At 39.7% G+C, this 19,738-nt stretch overlaps 1 protein-coding gene across 2 annotated transcripts in view; it reads right to left on the bottom strand.

The window, feature by feature from the left end:
* Window positions 1–19,738, bottom strand: part of slain1a (SLAIN motif family, member 1a) — a 105,180-nt gene that overhangs the window by 70,500 nt on the left and 14,942 nt on the right. For both annotated transcript variants that reach the window (XM_048532255.2, XM_048532256.2), the window contains exon 2: window positions 11,937–12,076. In XM_048532255.2, coding sequence (XP_048388212.2) covers window positions 11,937–12,076 — 140 coding nt within the window. The remainder of the gene's footprint in view (window positions 1–11,936; window positions 12,077–19,738) is intronic.

Raw genomic sequence — 19,738 nt, 5'->3', positions numbered from 1 at the left:
GTTATTATGATATCAAATTAACTTAAGTGTCTATCAGGTCTAACAATGTGGTCTTTAATATAGGTGACAAGGGTATCATGTCTGGACAGCTGGTCAGAGCCCCACATTGTGGGCAATAAGCATACTTTCTAGGATCACTGATTCTTGGGGGTGGAAATCTCAGTCACCAGCCACCTTCCTGCATGATTAATTGCACTCCCCCCCCCACCCCCCACCACCAAACACACCATAAGGAATGGCACTAAATTTGGTACAACAACGTCATCTAAATTTTACATGCAGAATCATGAGTTCCGGCTCTTTTAAAAACAATGGCTTTCTGTACTGACAGTATATTTGCCCTGTGGTGCGAGAAAGATGGCAAACAACAATCATCAAGCACACTATTAACAGAAGGTAGAACATGTTGTACATTCAGACTGGCATCAGCTATTTGCTAATCTGGGTAGTTGGGACAGAGACCACTGCTAAATGACAGACCATTCATGAAGTGTAAGTGCTAAAGGCAGATCCGCTACGATCTACTATAAAGCTGCTCTCGCTTTATATCAAAATCAACACATAAAAATGCCACACTGGAGACCAACTACCACAGTTATGGCCCTTGCCAAATCTTTACACCACTGGTTCCTTCCAAACTAACACTGGCAACCAGCGTCATACTCAGTGTGTCCACTGCTGCATCGAGTGCGAGACTTCATCCTCAGAAGGTCAAATTGTTTATTGCTTTCCATGCACTAGGGTCAAATCAACACAGCCAGAAGCAGAACATTGCTTGTGCAGGGATTCCCAAAATTACCAAATGTAGCAAGTAGCATCTATGTGCCCAACAAGCTGCATAATCCGGCCACTCCTTTGTGACCAGCAAGCTGAGGGAGGACTGGTGAGGCTGCAGATTTGGCCACTTCCTCACTGTCACCTCAGGATGCAGCACAATCAGTTTTACCAGCTCTCAAGTCGCCCCACATTGTACCACAAATTCACACGGGGTTCCCTTTAACCTCTAATCTGCCTATCACTTCTTTTCTACTCTCCACAAAACTTGGCAGGGACTGCCAAATATTCACTCTGAAGCCGAAGGCACATTTGACCAAAAGGTAGGGGAAGTGCTTTAAATAAAGCAAGAGGTTATAAAATGCAAACCCAAGAAACATCTGAGCCTGCCCCAATTTTTTATACGTGCTCTGTGATTGTGTCCCTATTTGAGGAAAGGGCACTCACTCGTTATTTAGTTTAATCCCCCACAGTGCCATTGGGAACTTGGTTTGGAGTTTATCATTGGTTGCCTGATTGGATTTCCTATTAAAGACAAGCATAGCTGAATCTAGAGAACAAATGCTCTTATAGTGTTGCTTCTGAGCCAGGTGAAGCAGGAGCTGCCCCCCACACCTCACCTCACTAGATCGAAATTCCATCCTTCTGACCTGAAATCCTACCTTGTCCTCCTAACAGCCAAAACAAACTCCACCTTAACATTAAATTTCACAGGATCTCAGAATCCCCGCAATATCCCAGCAAGCACAATCTGTTGCCATCAACCTGTACTCACCAGTTTCTAAACATCAAATGGCTCAGAGGGGCTCTCAAGAATCCAATGCCGCTATGTCCAAAGCTCTCCAGGTGAACTCGAGCAAGATTCCTCTCAATCAATGCTCATCACTGAGCAAAAAAGATTGAATCGTCATCGTTTGGGTCAGACTTTAAACTGAGTGCCTCCATCTTTTCCAGTACACATTAAACATCCTGGGACTATTTCAAAGAAGAGGAGAGATAGTTTCCATGCTGCACTACCCAACAATTATCCCTCAATCAACTTGATTATTGTCCACAATGCTGGTAGCTTTGTTGTGTGAAAATTGAATGTCATCTTTCCTATATTACGGTGGTGAACTGATCTTCAGAAGCAATAAGTTGGCTATAAAGCACTTTATGATGTCCAGAGGTGACAAAAGGCAGTGTACATGTGCAACTCTTCTCTTCATTCTTATCAAAAGCACTTGAAGTGCTATTGCACAATAGCCAGCACGTTCTGACTTCTTAACATTTGATTCATAGCTCTTCTAAACAGTGTAACATAAAGAAGATCCTTTAACTCAAGAATAATTACAACTACCCATTCACACTCAACATATTGAATGTCACCATGATATTTTACCGTGTTTAAACTTGAGTGTACTTAATTTGCTTGCAATGGTTAGGGCCAAATTTTAAAAAGAAGCCTTTGATTCTTTTCATGCCAGTATCGTAAAGTTCTAATTATTTGCTGTTTATGATTACACCATGAAGCTGATTTGAAGAAACTCTGTGGGGCTGGGGAAGCCACACTGCCATTCCAACAATGAAACAACAATTCAGTCTGCACTGTGTTGCATCACAGGGTTTCAAAAATAAAGTTATTGAAGACTGGTTTCAGTTCATATAAAGCATCTGTAACCTGACGTTAAAAAAAGATTCTGTTCCCATACTGTTGCTATAGATACTGTCAACATCTAGACAACCCTACATTTTATTTGGCTGCTTTTAGTCTTAGAGTGCGAGTCCACTTCATTCCTTTACAAAATTTAACGTCAAACACAAGTAAAAGACAAAGGTAATTCTTATAGATAGGTTATGCCAGCCTTCTCTTTCCAAAAATGCAGCACCAAAGCTAAAATGCAACTTTTTAAGGGGCATGTCTTAGAACGCAATTCAGATGAAATGCTTTAAGGCATGCTAAAACATAACCAGCACCAATTCCTTCATTTAACAATTATCAGTTTCAGCCATGACAACGGTATTGCACATTCTATTATTGCATTAACAGGTAATATATTTACACTGGTGGCCATGGCAAGGATGGTTTGCATTTCACAGGTCCTTATAATGGGCTACGAATACTGCAGGCTGCAAAATAATGCGGTTTATTATGAAGTACTCCCAACTTGAGTAAGCTCAGAAAATCTAGAAATATGAAACTAGGTATAAATAATTGCAGTACTTTCTGAGTTACCTTTACTATATCATTTGGGAGACAGCTGTAATAAGGAACAGAAATATCTATATGGACAATTAATCTTTCCAAACAATGCAAATCTTAGTTAAGGGTTTGAGGTCTTCAATAGACTTTCACCATCTGTTCTTTTATTTGCACATGTGCAAAGCCAAAAAAGTGCAGTAATTATCATGTCATTCTTGCATACACTTTACAAAGATCTGTAATTAAACTGGGTAACATATAGTTGCAGTGAATAATCAGTGAACAAACAAGCATGGATCTTACTGCATATTATCGCAAAATAGAGGTTATATTTAGTAATGAAAAGCATGCAACATGATTCCTGGTCTGGAAGACTGACAGCTTTTCCACAATAATTAACAATGAATGTACATTTGTGAAATTATTTTGTAGAAATGACCACAGGTGAGAAAACTTCTCAAGTATTCAATATATTCCTATTACGTTCTTACATTAAAAAGCTCATACTAATCAGCACAAATGAAAAGCATCAATATCAACATGTCTTCTTTCATTTCACAATAACATTGTCAGAAATTCTGATGGTTGTTGGCTGGTGTTCAATAGTAACAAGGCGGCGAGTATGTGATAATCTACACTGCGTTAAATTGCTTTGCAGCAAACCATCTGCCTCTCAACTCAACAATGAAAGTCTGAGAGCAGAATTCCAGCCTCCCACAGATGGCACTGAAGCAACTGAAAAAGGAAACCTAAGCTGCTACTCTCAACAGAGAAAGGGAGCAATAAAAATTAGAGAGAAAGTTTTCCTTCAGATGCCATTGATGATTTCCCAGCAGGTCTTTCCCAGGAAGAAAGAAGTAAATGCTAAGCTTCTCTTAGCTCCATGCAAACACCTTATCCCTCATCCCTATTCTGATCTGCAGGCTGCCCGCTATCGCCCTCAAGGTTTTCGCCATCATGCATCTTCTGATTCCTCCCAACATTTCCACTCCTCATCAAGGACTGTATGCAAAATGATCTAATTCCTCACTAGCCCAGACGCCCACTGGATTGTCATTCCAGCCAACTTCCTGCAGAAATCAATAAAGAGGCCCAGGAGTAAATGTTACTTGGGCCTCGCACTCCAGGAGGATCAGGACCTGCTTCACACCCTGCTCCCCTAATTTCTGCCTTAAATTCAAACTAATCAGTAAATATAGACTTCTTGTAATTTCCAGATTTCCCTCCTGCTTTTGTTGATGTTTAGTTATCTTTAACATATCCTAGCCTATAACTTTTAATCACCCTCTCTGCAGCAGTCTTCAAAACTGTAAAATACAAATTTCAGTCACTCAAGACCAAATAACTGAACCTGAAATGGTTAAAGTTAATCCAATCGGAAAACAGCGGAAGTGCATTCAAGTCTGGAAAAGAAAGGCCACAAAATGAGGAGCAGCAATGGGGCAGCCAAAGTTAAGATGTAATTATAAAAATAACCGTTTCTTTTCACCTCACTGACTTGGTCAATTTTAACCTGTTACTTATAGGTAGCATATAACATTGAACCAACAGTATAAAGTTAATCGTCAACCTTAGAAGGCAGAACAAGTTAACGATGGTTTAGACTAAAATGGTAATATATACTGTCAAGGTAGACACTCTAGTGCAGGGCTGAGGGAGGACTACTCTGTCAAAGGCACCATTTTTGGAAGGACCATTAAACCAAGATCCTATTTCCAAAGGAACTTAACAGATCTCATAGCATTGTTAAGAAGAAAAAGAAGAATGTTATGCAAAGGCTCAAAATCAAAATCAGACAAAACACACTGTATCCCAATCAATGGTATAGCCCTTATTTATTTCAGTTTTAGTTTTAACAAGTTCCTTGACTCCATTATCCTTTCCTCCACTTTTAAAATTCTTTTGAAATGAAAGCAGTTTTCGGTGACTGCTTTCACTCTGCAGATAAAGGTTTGGTACCTCCTCTTTCAATGTTGTAATATGCATTCCTATGTTAAATGCATGTTGATACGATTGGTATTGATATTTACCCAATATTTCTAATTGGTTAGTCAATTTGTAAGCAGCACATTAATATGTAGCACTCAATACATTGTTTAGTTTAAAAATGAAACTCTCTTCCAGTGTGAGAAATAATCATACAGTGAAGAAATAACTGGAATTAGTTAAAATGATCCCACTGTATCAGGGTAACAAAGTGTGGAGCTGGATGAACACAGCAGGCCAAGCAGCATCTCAGGAGCACAAAAGCTGACATTTTGGGCCTAGACCCTTCATCAGAGAGATCATCAGAAAGGGTCTAGGCCCAAAACATCAGCTTTTGTGCTCCTGAGATGCTGCTTGGCCTGCTGTGTTCATCCAGCTTCACACTTTGTTATCTTGGATTCTCCAGCATCTGCAGTTCCCATTATTTCCCACTGTATCAGGCTCATTTAATTGTATGAGACAGTATCTAGTCCGTTGGGCATTTGACCACCAGCAGAAATCCATCACAATGTTTACGAGTCTCCAAAACAATCTACTGAGATTTCTGCACAAGTAGAGTGCCTGTTTTACCTGTTCTGAAGCACATTATCTTACCAAAGGAACCCAGCTCATACACACTTGTCTAAAACACATAGATGTGGCGTTGACAAAAGCAGGGGCTCAGGGATCTTGGAGTACAATCCCCATAACTTTTGATAGTTGTCTGAGGTCACCAGTCGTTTCCCTGTTACATTTGATGGCTTATGAAACCATTTCAGGTTCAGTTATTTGGTCTTGAGTGACTGAAATTTGTATTTTACAATTTTGAAGACTGCTGCAGAGAGGGTAATTAGAAGTTATAGGCTAGGATATAGCGAGTTTTGAGAAGGATATGTTAAAGATAACTAATCATTTACAAAAGCAGGAGGGAAATCTGGAAATTACAAGAAGTTTATATTTACTGGTTAGTTTCAAATCTGGACCATTACCTACAATTTCTCCCTCATTGTCTATTTCTTTTTACATTTTCATCTTGTCTCTTTAGTATATCGCCCTCTTAAATAATTGCATGTGTTTTACTTTTCATACCTTAGCATTGCTCGAGTATCACTGAACAGTCTTTTACTCAATAGTTTGCTAGTCATTCAACTAATAACTCCCCTTTGCAACTGGATACAAACTTACCTCTTCCTTTTTCAGTTTATCTTTTCAACATTACTAATATGTTCAGTTTCAGCTCAGATCAAAGGCATCTCCAGAAGTATTAAATTGTCTCTACATTTTGTAGATGCAGAAAGACCTGCAATATGGTGAAAACATCTATTTTTAAAGTCACATTTCTACTTTCTGCAGTATTCTCTTTTTATTGGCACACTTTCCACTGCGTGTTTATCTCAATCAAGATCAACGCCAGGATATTGATGTTCAGTGTTCCTTCTAGTTCCAGTTAATGAGCTCGGCTTGCTGGTCAATACTCAACAGCACTGGTGACTGCTTGGCTGAAATAATAGAGCATCGCAACATCAGATTTACTGGTAAGTTTAGGGGTTCAATCTTGAAATCAATAAATGCTTGAAATAGAAGCACGGGTTGTCCATTTGGTCCCACGAGCTAGTTCACTACGGTCATTGCTAACCATCAGACTGAACTTCACATTCTCATCATGTCTTGATTTCCCTAAATTCCAAAAACTCTACTTCTCACTGGCAACTGTGGAATGCATTACAGCATTAGCAGTGAGCTACTCAAACATGATAGCAATGATGCAGGGGTTTACTGACAACTCGAGAAAGGTTTTGGAACTCGGCATTATTAATCTACAATTAAACTGTGAAGCGAGCGTGTAGTAACGTCAATGGATACTGTAGCTGAATTCTTCTTGTCCGTACCTCTGACACCAAAAACAGCAATCATATATGACAATGAATACCGCAGGCGTCACCTGCATTTCTTCATTTCATGATTTTACACCTAAAGGGGACAATACAGTTTACTGGTCTAACAGTTGAGGCAGGCAGTCATCAGCAATGACTGGCTCACCAGGCTCATTAATATGACTACAGAGAATTGAGATTGTTTCCACGTTACAATGAAAAGCACTGAATATCAAAAGCCAGGTATTGGTCTTGATTTGAAAAAAAAAGTGGAAACTGTTAAATCATAGCAAATAGCAGGTGAGTTAATGGAACGAGATGATGGCACATCTGAAACTTCGCCAACTGCCATACAAATTTCCACCCTAGTGCCAGAACGGCAGCTGGGCAGGGCCGTTTTCATAGTCAAGTTACTAAAGTTTTCATTTATCCCTCGTAGGTCCAAACTCTGAGAAATCACAGACTAAAAGATCTCAAGAGTCTTTTCCTGAGCCACAGAAGCCTTCAGCCACCCGTGCTGCAGGCCATTATAAGACACACTTTACAGAAGCACAAAATATGTTGGTGGTAACAACTATCTAAGCACTTGTAGAAGTCAGTAAATTTTATATATTTTTACTAAAAACTCTTTGCTACATCAAATCCCTGGAGTATCCAATGGCCATCCAAGATCAGAGACAGGTTGATCAATGTTGGTTTTTGGGTTCATGCAAGTTGCAAAGAATGGATTTGACTTTGGACACGTTAATTCAAGGGAACAGGGATTAATTACCTAAAGCACTGGCTACAGGTAGGAGCTGTCCTCTTGTTACATCACTATCCTCTAATCAAAAATTTCAGCTTGTTAAATGTCCATTGCTACTACTGGCTCCTAATTGCATGCCAAAGTTACTCAGCCATGCAGCAAACGTTTATCATATAACCAACCTTTTTTTTACAGTGGATTGTTGGAAGCTTCAAGATTCCAATGGGCTGCTCAACTAGAACTCCTGTTGTCTCACAGATCACACTGCAGTAGTTTGACGACTAAATGTGGGTTCCTGGGAGCATTCACGAAACAAATGTGCAAGTAACTGGCTTCTCACTGACTGAGCATAGCCAAAGTCACCACATCTGTCAGGAAAGCAGGCAAAGATCCTTATATTGTACCACTAGCAATCAGACAGCAACAGTATATTAACAGAGGGGATGCTCTCTTTATTCAGGAAAGCAGCAGCCAGGTCCAAATGAGCTTGCAAGATAGTATGCAATCAATGACTCACTTGATGTATGAGGTTAGACAGCCCTCTAATTGATGTAAACTTCAGATGTCTATATCTACCTTAAGCCTACCTTAGACCATTCAGTTTGGTTCTCTAGTGCAGACAGTCGTGTGGAAATTTACTAGAAGCAATCAAAATTTTGAAGGGTTTTCATTCAATGCACAGACAGAAGCTAATTTCTCTTGGCCTTCTCATAAGATAATTCCAGAATTTTGTGTTTACTTTAGTAAACATGGCATCAAGAACCTGCTCAAAGCACTACTGAATAGCAATAAGAAACAAAACAAAAAGCTGGGCAGTGTCTGCAGAGAGAGAAACTGAAATGTTTCAGGTGGATGGCTTTTATGACAACTCATTGACCTGATGCACTATTAACTCATTTCGCTACACTCAGATTTTACATTACCGCGGAACTCTTCTAACTTCATTCTGTTTTATTTCAGATTTCCAAGGCCTTCAGTATTTTGTCTTTGCATTATTGGACAGCAGACTGACGCGACAGGTAACTTTTGTCTCTGCCAGAAGGATAGTGAAACAAAAAAGTAACTGTAACAACTCTGGCAGGTGGCAAGGAGAGACAGTAATTGAAAAGCATGCCTCCATATATGCAGAGAACTGTGGGCATGTTATCCTGGACCTTTACCACCAGTTGCAAGGGTAAGGACTTCTCCAAATTTGCCTCATTCTGTCTGGTCCCTTGTACAGTTGCTTTTCTTTTCTTTTCAATTACTTTTCTTCCATTTGCTAGAGGCATACTACAGTTGTTCACTATCTCGTCATTTCTCAGAGCTCAAGAATATAAGCTTGAGCCCTTGTGAATTTATATAGGCAAAGATTTAGGACAAGAAGGAGGCAGTACTGCTCTCTGAAGAATTCAAGAAACTCAAACACCACCATCTGCTACCAAATGCTTTCAATCATTTTTTTATTATTTAAAATGTTTCACGTCCTGGCCTTTCTTGTGGTAAGAGAGAACAATGTCTTTAATATGTCTTTAAATATAAATGTACCATTACACACAGCATCGCAAGAGGTAGAGCTAAATTAAAGAAAAACAAAAGCTCATTTGATCCACTAAACAGCAGCCCTGCAGTTCTAGCCTTTCACAAAGATCTTATTATGACGTGCAACAACAACACTGCTATTTAAAATTAATCAGTCACTGTCAACCCCTTTTGTGTCATGACAGATAAAATTTATAAATATGAACAATTTTGATTCAGTCTATTTATTTCAGTAGATTTAGGTAAACCTTTAGTACTCAAAAGATAATATGAGCATGCTATTAATAGAATTCCGACATGGTCTAAATTTAGCATTTAAAATTTAAGTTTGATATTTCAGGAAAGCAAATCAGCCCGTGAGTTTCACAAATTACCACTTCTGGGTTCCTGAAAGCGAAATAGTTTTAATTCTGAAGAATGATCATTAATACTGTTTCTTTCTCCATAATCCTCTCTGATATATTCATAAGGTAATGGTTCTGAAAGAAATAATGTTGACCTGACCTGAGCTCCGCACAATTTGAATGATATCACAGACATTTAGTGGAGAAACAGTTTGTCTTACCCTGAGGTCCCAATGAGGACAGACATGATAACCAGCTGTTATCATTCTGAACTAACACACATTAATTGTACATATTGCTATTATTGAATAAAGTACATCTTGTCTTGCAAAACAAGCAGCTCTACTTGTTCAGACTCAAACCTCATTTATCTTTCATGTCTGATAATTAACAGGCCATTGCATTCAGAGTATAAAGGAGAACTGCAATCAGGGGTATCTAACCAGGTATTGCTCATTTAAAAACAGTACAAGGAAGATTGATGACAGCAACCTACCCAGGCACAGGCTACCAACAATTAGCAACCAGAAGATATGAGACACTGCCAATGGCTATAACAGAAAATGCAAATGTCCTCACTACTTAGTGTATTTTCTATGCTTGCTAACAAGTGACTGATTGATGGACCCATCTTTCAGAACACATTGTTGTTAGTGCCCAGAATTTGAGCCATCCTGCACATTTCCTAGTCATGTCACCATACTCGGCAAGTGGACACTGTAGAAAAATACTGCATCTCCTTACATCCAAATAAATTAGCTAGAATTTAAAAGATATTTTTCAGAAATATTTACAATCTCAAAGGCTCTGGATGTGAGTTTGCTCGCTGAGCTGGAAGGTTAGTTTTTAGACTTTTCATCACCATTCTAGGTAACATCATCAGTGAGCCTCCGGTGAAGCGCTGGTGTTATGTCCTGCTTTCTACTTATCTGTTTAGGTTTCCTTGTGTTGGTGATATCATTTCCTGTGTTGGTGATGTCATTTCATGTTCTTTTTCCCAGAGGGTGGTGGATGGGCTCCAAGTCAATGTGTTTGTTGATGGAGTTCTGGTTGGAATGCGATGCTTCTAGGAATTCTCATGCGTGTCTCTGTTTGGCTTGTCCTAGGATGGATGTGTTGTCCTAATCAAAGTGGTGTCCTTCCTCATCTGTATGTAAGGATACTAGCGATAGTGGATCATGTCTTTTTGTGGCTAGTTGATCTCAAAGGCATATGCACTATTCCAGATTCCAAAGAGCCAGGGAGAAATTCAGCCAGAGCACATCCTGAATCTCTCCCAATGAAGAGTCACATGTTGAAGCATTGCAAAAGCTAAAAGAAAAGCTTATTTTCACTTCTCCCCAAAGCAAACAAAATTTCTTTACCTAGAAAGTGGTGAGTCTGTGGAATTCGTTACCACAAAGAGCAGTACAAACCAAAACATCACATAATTTCAAGAAGGAGTTGGACTTAGCTCCTTCTATGTCCAGGCAACAGACTACTGGATTGGTTGATCAACCAGGAATGGCAGAGCAGGCTCAAAGGGCAGGTTATCCTACTTGCATTCCTATTTTCAATGTTTCTACATTTCTAAAAGATTTGCATCTCACAAGATATGAAACTAGGTAATGATTAAAATAAAGAAAATTTAGTCAAATGGTAAAAAGCACAGGGATCGTATGAGAACAAACATTTCAGAAGTTTTCTTAACCTTTGTAGCCTATAAGCTATTTTCAGCACCACCAGATGAACATCATTTTCTTGCAAGACCTCCCTTTTCATCATCTGCCTATTTCAACTTTACATTGCTAACTAACCTCATTGGAATCTCTAATAAAAGGACCACTGATCCAAAAGGACATAAAAAGAAGAAACTGTTCTCTTTTTAATGAGCACCAAAAAAGTGTGCTCAGAGTAAGAAAAATAAATCAATTATAGACGTAGTCAATGGGTTGATTTATGTGACACTACAAATGTATGAGCATACCTCCCACACAAGACTGAAACTACAGCCCACAATTTCTAAAACTCGTTCTTTCTTATGGGATCCAATAGGTTATTCTTAAGCCTGTACTGAAAGTGACCAGTGAGCAGTTTTGCTTTAACACATGCAACTGTTTCTTCATGCACAATTGTTCAGAATATTGGAGATGAAGTTGTATAAGATGGGCTTCAATATCACCAACCTGGCATTCCAGGCAGATCACAGATTGCAACGACTGGAGACAGGAGCTTGGTGCAGCATGGGTGCAAAACAGTGCCTCAGAGGACGACAGCAGGCCAGCAGGAGCTCATGGTGGCAGATGGATGAGCCAGCAGTGTGCAGTACCCAAGTAAGCAAGAGACTCCCAGCATTATGGACACAGGCTGACAACACCACACCAATTACACCAGCGAGAAATGACACATGTATGCAAGTGAGCACAGGGCAGGTCAAGTGCTCGATCAACTATGTTCAACACCCGGCCAGTCCGCATCAGGATTTCAACACATTTAAGAATTAGATTGCGTTTAACATTGTCTTAGGAAACAATTGTGCACTTGGTTCCTACCTTGATCAAGTCTAAAACACAATGAACGTTTGGCTGCTTCGATCTCATGGCCTGGATGATCAAGCACCTGTCTGCACCATTCTAAAGGACTCCGAGCTTTCTGTTCAACTGTGGGCTGCTTCCTTGGTGAAACATATAACCTGAAATCAAAAATATGACGTGTAATCAAAAATTTATTGCTGTAAGAAGTAGATGTATCACACTGAATTTCTACTTTTATGAACAAATGGGAGACCAGAAGTAATAGACAAACAGTGTGGAGCTAGAGGAACACAGCAGGCCAGGCAGCATCAGAGCAGCAGGAAAGTTGACATTTCGGGTTGGGACCCTTCTTCAGAAATGAAGGGTACCAACCCAATACACTCAACTTTCTTGGTCCTCTGATGCTGTCTGGCCTGCTGTGTTCCTCCAGCTCCACACTGTGTTATCTCTGACTCCAGCATGTGCAATCTTGCTATCTCAGGATAAAACTAATAGTTCTTTGTCTAAGTTTAGTCAAAAAACATTGCTAGATGACAATGAAAGTACTGGGGAATGTTTTCGATGGAGGGCCGTATTAACGCTGGGAGTGGAATTGAATCTGGATTGGAGGGAATCAAGCAGGGAGATATGAATCAGAAATCTGAAGGAAGCACATTTCCTACCACACAATGGTGCATGTTAAACAACACTGCCAGATCAATTTTGCCCTGCAGTGCAATTCATAACTAGGAAGTAACTGGTAGGCATTAATTGTTGTACGTTTTATAGTAAACATTGTATGGCTCATTTAATCAACTAATCATTATGCATTGAGGAGGAAAATATTTAAAGTGCACATATGCATGACTGTGCATATCCAGTTTCAAATTAAAGAAATCTGCATCAAGATGGAATGAAGACTTGAAAAGAAAAACACGGGCATTCTTCTTAATTTCTCGTGCTGGAAAGTACATTTAGTAACAACTTAGCGATAGCACAGGTTTAGAAAACTGGTCAGGGTGATGTTCTGAATGCTGAAACCAATTCAAAACACCAACCCTCAGTTGCAAATTTTGAGAAATTACAGATGCATTGTCCATGATTTCCCATCCAATATGCCTGGAATCTGTAATATGCATGGTGGGCAGGCACAATTCCCCAGCATCAGCTTATCGTTGAAAAATCAGTCCCAATGACCTCAGTATAAATAGTCCTGATGTGAACTAGAGAGGCCTTTTATTATCTAACATTATTGATATAAATAACCTCGACATATTAGCATCACAGCACATTCTGTCATTTAGCTGAGTTGAGCTCATGATCAAACAGCTAAAGCATTGTTTACAAGATCTCAGAACTTAATTCATTATAAAAGATTGCAAGGCAGAAACCAATGATATATTGAGCGAGATTACTTCACTGGCTCTACCGAGTAGAAATGGGGCAAGAACATGAATATATAGTAGCTTCAAAAGGGACAAGCAATTTTGTGGAAATGTTGCAGGGAAACAGAAGTGAAGTAGAAGAACAAACAAAGTGTTGGTGCAGATTCAATAAGCCAAATAGCCTCTGGCCGTGTTGTTTTACTCAATGGTAATGATCTGGAAATGTCAGGAAAAATACTCTTCATCTAAGATGGCCAGCCTACAAGGCCACTGTACCTCCAGAATTTGTTTCATGCCATTGATGCTTACAATGCGCAACTTCTATTATGTATTTACTATGTATGTCAACTTGAAAGATATCTTGGTCTCGTGCTATCCACCATCTTTCTTCTGGCAGTGTGGCTAAATAACGTTCAACCATGTTCCATGAGAGAACATCATTACCATCAACCCAGCATGACGTGCTGCCAATCAGCAAAACTATAGAGTTGATGCCACCTAACATTGCACCTCTCAGTGTTGTTGAAGTGTAGCAGGGCACCTACTTCTCACCTGGCATGTTAGATTTGAAGTTCGACTGACATCATTTACCAGGGACCCCGCCCAAACCCCCAACCCACCACCAATGTTATCAATGTGACAACAGGATTAAAGCTTTGGCTTTGGCTGCCAAGTAGGAAAAACACTAAACAGTTCAGCAATGTCATTATATTAGCATTTATAGAAATTTTACATGGCACAACATATCTCAGGCAGAAAAGAAAGCATGATCTTCAAATTAGAAAGTGCGCATTTCCTTCAAGAACAACATATGGATTTCAGCGTCAACCTACCACAAAGGCAAAATGCAATGCTCAAAAAATACTGACTTATTCACTCTCTACACTGAACATTGGGTCATAGTTTTAAGCTGGTTGGTGGAAAGTATAGAGGGGATGTCAGAGGCAGGTTCTTTACGCAGAGAGTTGTGAGAGCATGGAATGCGTTGCCAGCAGCAGTTGTGGAAGCAAGGTCATTGGGGTCATTTAAGAGACTGCTGGACATGTATATGGTCACAGAAATTTGAGGGTGCATACATGAGGATCAATGGTCGGCACAACATTGTGGGCTGAAGGGCCTGTTCTGTGCTGTATTGTTCTATGTTCTATGTTCTATGTTCTAACCAGCTGCAACACTATTTAAAAAAAGGCAAACTGAAAAAATGCAGGTGTTTAAAGTTATTGAGACAAGCCAAATAGAGACATATGTTCTAAATGGTGAGAAAATTCATAAAGCTGAAGTGCAAAGGGATCTGGGAGTGTTGGTCCAGGATTGTCTAAAGGTTAACTTGCAGGTAGAGTCCGTGATTAAGAAAGCGAATGTAATGTTGTCGTTTATCTCAAGGGGGTTGGAACATAAAATCAGCAATGTGCTTCTGAGGCTTCATAAAGCTCTAGTTAGGCCCCATTTAGAATACTGTGTCCAATTTTGGGCCCCACACCTCAGGAAGGACATACTGGCGCTGGAGCGTGTCCAGCGGAGATTCACACGGATGATCCCTGGAATGGTAGGTTTAAGGTATGATGAATGGCTAAGGATCCTGGGATTGTACTCATTAGAGTTTAGAAGGTTGAGGGGAGATCTAATAGAAACTTACAAGATAGTGTATGGCTTAGAAGGGGTGGACGCTAGGAAGTCGTTTCCATTAGGCGGGGAGACTAGGACCCGTGGGCACAGCCTTAAAATTAGAGGGGGTAAATTTAAAACGGAAATGAGGCAACATTTCTTCAGCTAGAGAGTGGTGGGCTTGTGGAATTCGTTGCCACGGAGTGCGGTCGAGGCCGGGACGTTGGATGCCTTCAAGGCAGAGATTGTCAAATTCTTGATCTCAGAAAGGATCAAGGGCTACGGGGAGAGTGCAGGGAAGTGGAGTTGAAATGCCCATCAGCCATGATTTAAATGGCGGAGTGGACTTGATGGGCCGAATGGCCTTACTTCCACTCCTATGTCTTATGGTCTTATGGACATGCCAGGGAATTCCTGGAGGCCTGGCACTCCAAACAGATCTCCATCAACAAACACATTGAATTAGACCCTGTGTGCAAACTACTGAGAAACAAAACTGGAAATAATACTGACCACCCCAGAAAACTGAGGCATATAAGTAACAAGTGGAACAGAACACTGATGCTTCACTGGAGGCGCACTGACGAAGTTACCCAGCAGGGTGGTGAAATGTTTGCAACCAAACCCACTGGCTCGATGAACATATCTACAACCTAAGGCAAGAGTGTATATACACATATACACAGATGGACATGACTTTATACAGTGCCAGAAATATCTGCCTCTTGGATAGATTATTTACGCAATCCTTTCTTATTGGTTTCAGCATCCTTAAGATTGAAATTAGTTACTGTCAATTGTTCCTTCAAACCGGGAACACTCCTTCGGATTCATCTTTGTTTCTTCACTTGCCCAATTACCATACCCCTTCTCCCTTTCTTTTTGCCCCAGTTTTTTTTTAAATCATTAAATATTCCAACCTTCCACCATAGAACAGACCTCCCCTTTAGTTCTCTCCTCCTTTTCAATTTCTCTTGCCTCTGTACTTGCTCAAAACAGTTACAGCCCATAACATTTGCCAGTTCTAATGTCCAACATGCTAAGTACGCCCTGTGTTTTCATTACTGCTTGATGGGATGCATTACTTTATAATTATTAACAAGCAGCTGTAGATTATGTTTGAGGCAACAGATTTTGGTAAAAGAAAGTCACATATTGCCTGGAAAAGGAGAATCCAAATTGGGTCATGCCAATGATACATGGGAGCACGAGAATAAACAAATCACCAAAACTAGGAATGCAGGACAACAAGATCAGAAGAAAATGTAAACAAATAACTCGAGATTATTTTAAGAGGAATAAAATCGAAAATTAGAGATGTTGTTGCTGAGGTTTATTGGACTGCAGTTAAGGCATTGTATTGTCTGTTTGCAATATTGTAAGGGGGAATAAAGGCACTGGAGAGGATGCATATAAGGTTTAGAAGGATTACACCCAAACTTTGACGTTCTTACTTAAATAAATGCATTGGGGCTCTACCTTCTTGAAAAGAGAAGGCTGTCAGGGTGCAGTGAGATGGCCGATGGAGAAATACTAATGGAGATATTTAACATCAGGAAAAGTTTTCACACAGAGTAGACTGGACTACACAAACAGAGTGTCTGCACTCATTAGGAAGGACTTGAGACTATTATAAGATAGTCGCCAAGAACTCAAATACAGAAGTCAAAAACAAAAACCACTTTGGTCAGAGAGAGGTTAGAAGTTGAACTTTCGTAGGAGTGGTTGAAAGCAATTATTCACTACCAATTCATAGCTAGAACTGGTTTACCAGACTCAAGGCTACAAGAAACAATTTCCTTCACACACGTTTTGATATGAATATAGTATGTTTGACAATGTTTGAAATCTTGCACGTAAGCCAACATACTTCAACAACCACTGCAGGTCAAAAAAGAATCAAGTCTTGCTGTCTTATTTTGTCTGAAGCTTGAAGTAAATAATAATGTAAAACTCAAGTGATTTAAATGTGGCTAAATCAACAATAATGCTCTTCAAAGTATGATAATAAATATGCATAATATATAAGAGCTCTAACACGAAAAGGAAAGCATCACAAAATGTTCAGAATGTTGGTCGATCCAAACAAATATCAACAAAAGAAATAACAAAGTATAAAAAGCTGGATTAACACAGTAGGCCCAGCAGCACCAAAGGATTAGGAAAGCTGATGTTTCGACCCAAAACGTCAGCTTTCCTGATCCTCTGATTCTGCTTTGCCTACTGTGTTAATCCAGCTCTAAACCTTGTTCTTTCAGATCTCCAGCATCAGCAGTTCCTACCATTTTTCAACAAAAGAAATTTTATGTGCAAGTAAAACACCGCATGTTCCACTCTGATACCTGACAGAGGAAGAGGCCGCTGTCATAGAATGAATCCTCATGGGTCATGGGCCTGCACTACTGAAATTTATCCAGACCAAAGAGTTCATTAAGCAGCACATTGTCTGCTTTGTGTGCACAATAGACATGTAGATAGGTTCCAATGGCTGAGGCTGGAAAGGAAATGGATCCTTGATCCCAGAAGAATCTTGGTTAGTGTGAGGGAGCTATTGCCAAAAGCAAATTAAGAACTGGAATCCAGTTACAGGGCATGTCATGGCAAAACCAGCTATGGTGATATTCTAAAGATCAATGTTTAGAACAGACGTACAACATAGGAACCAATTATGACCAGCTATAAATACTTACTTTATCAAAGATGCATGGATTGTTTTCAGGAATTTTGCAGGAGACTGTAAACAATTAATTACTAATTTTCAGTGGACAATAGCTAGAAAGACAGAACACAAGCCTTCAAACTAGCCAAACAGCCTTCATGATTACCATGACTTGCTTATTTATAGCGATTTTTGTTTCTGTTTTAGAATTCTAGTAAAATTTACCATTCCGAAAATTAGGGGTTAACACCAATGATAAGTGCTGGAGTTAAATTCAACATATGGAAACATACGGTTTTCATCGCAAAGGTCATCATCTGCTGTCCCTCAATTTAAGGATGCCATTTACTCAGGGGAGATAAGCCTCTGCCTTGGGTGTTCATGTGCCTGAACAAGCCAATTTTCAGCCAAACACTGTTGGGTTGCATCTGCTCATAAAGTAGTCGGATCCAGAGTGCAGGATTTGCCTCCTCTCCTTCTGTTCTCTGCCACTGGCCTGCCTCCTTATCAACATGCTATGACTCAAAGGTAATGTACCTTCATGGACAGATTTGCAGTATCACAGAAGTGATCTGGTGCAGAAGGAGGCCATTAAGCACACTGTGTTCGTATATTCTTGCCATTCTTAACATTTTGCAGCAAGCTCCTCCAAATCATTAATGTGCATACTGCCATTTTTCATGGTCAGGTTCAGAGCACTTTTGAAGCATTTCATTTGTCCTCTTGTGGAAAATTAAGCATTTGAGAGTCAAAGAAACAGGACCTTGCCTGGAGGCAAGGACGCTTTTTCAGCTACCTGGACTCAGTGTCCAGTCCAGTGTTGTTGACTGCAGAAGAGTTTTGCTTGAATGCTTGGGCAACCTTTTTCAAGGAGGACACAAGCATTATTAGGTTGACAGTCCTCCTATTGAATCCAGAGAATGCTGCACAGGCATTGCTGATGGAATTTCACAAGAACACCCATGTCTCACTATTCAACATTTCAGGTCTCCCTGCCATACAAGTACATGGTGAATACCCAAGAACACTAAGGCATCACAATAAATCCTCCCAGACACATAATGTGTCTTTGTACCTTTTAATGGGACTCTCCAACATGGTTTTTTTGCCAGGTAATCCAATAAAAATATCAAGAACAACTGCAGGAAGTTTTCAATGTATTTATCAGCCTAGCCAAAGCCTTCAACTCAATTTAAAAAGATTGTGGTCCAAAAATTTAGATGTTCAAGAAATTCTAACACAATCCTGTAACTAGTTCGTGATGAGCTTAATTGGTTGGAAGACTGGTTCTCAATGTAGGGTAACACCAACAGTGTGTGTTCAATTCCTGTGTCTGCTTTGGTTACTGTGAAGGATTCACTTTTTCAAATTTTCCTGTCGCGTGACGCATGATGACCCTTAGGTTAAACAACCACCAGTCATCTCTCTCTAATAAGTAAGCATCCCTATTGTCTGCTTAAACTGGGGCAGCTTAATGTTTTCAACCTTCTAGACTTTAAGAAAATGTTATACTTCTAATTACAGCAAAAAGTAGCCACCAGAGTGCCCAGTGATTCAAAACCTTTATCCTTGCACATGCAAGAACAGAGTTTTCTTGCCACAGAGCTCTTGACAGTTAACTAAAGTATATTCAACTAGCCCAACAATACTCATGCCGGTAAATATCATACTCTTTAACATACCAAATGTAAAAGAAATGGTTTAATTTGTTTACAAGCAAGATATGACACAATCAATACTCTTCCACTTTTATTTCATGACAGTACATCATTAGATTTACAAAACTGAGTAATTTTAGAAATTAGCACTGGCACAGAAGATGGCTCATTGGGGATACAAATTGGGAACTTAGGAAGTGATTCTCTGTTATTCTCCATCTATTACCTCACAAAGGCAAAATAAGACAAAAGGGACAGGGGTTTGAAAATCTAAAATTATGGTAAGCAAAAATAAAATGTTTCAAAACTAGTAACAGGTTGTGATGAGACTTTGCCTTCAACAAGGTGTTTTACTTCAGGTGGTAATGTTAATGTTATCTCCCATAACATAACAATGAATATCATAGTGTTGAAGACACCAACCGATATTTAATAGAAGTAGCAATTGTGTAAAACATTGGATTCTTTGGGCAGATAAGTGTCCAAGGTTACAACAGAGGAGCATGCTTTCAGAATGATGAAGTATGAGACTTT

Source organism: Stegostoma tigrinum, chromosome 6, assembly GCF_030684315.1.
Source record: "Stegostoma tigrinum isolate sSteTig4 chromosome 6, sSteTig4.hap1, whole genome shotgun sequence".
NCBI classification, from domain to species: Eukaryota; Metazoa; Chordata; class Chondrichthyes; order Orectolobiformes; family Stegostomatidae; genus Stegostoma; species Stegostoma tigrinum.
This window is presented reverse-complemented; position numbering and strand designations above follow the sequence as displayed.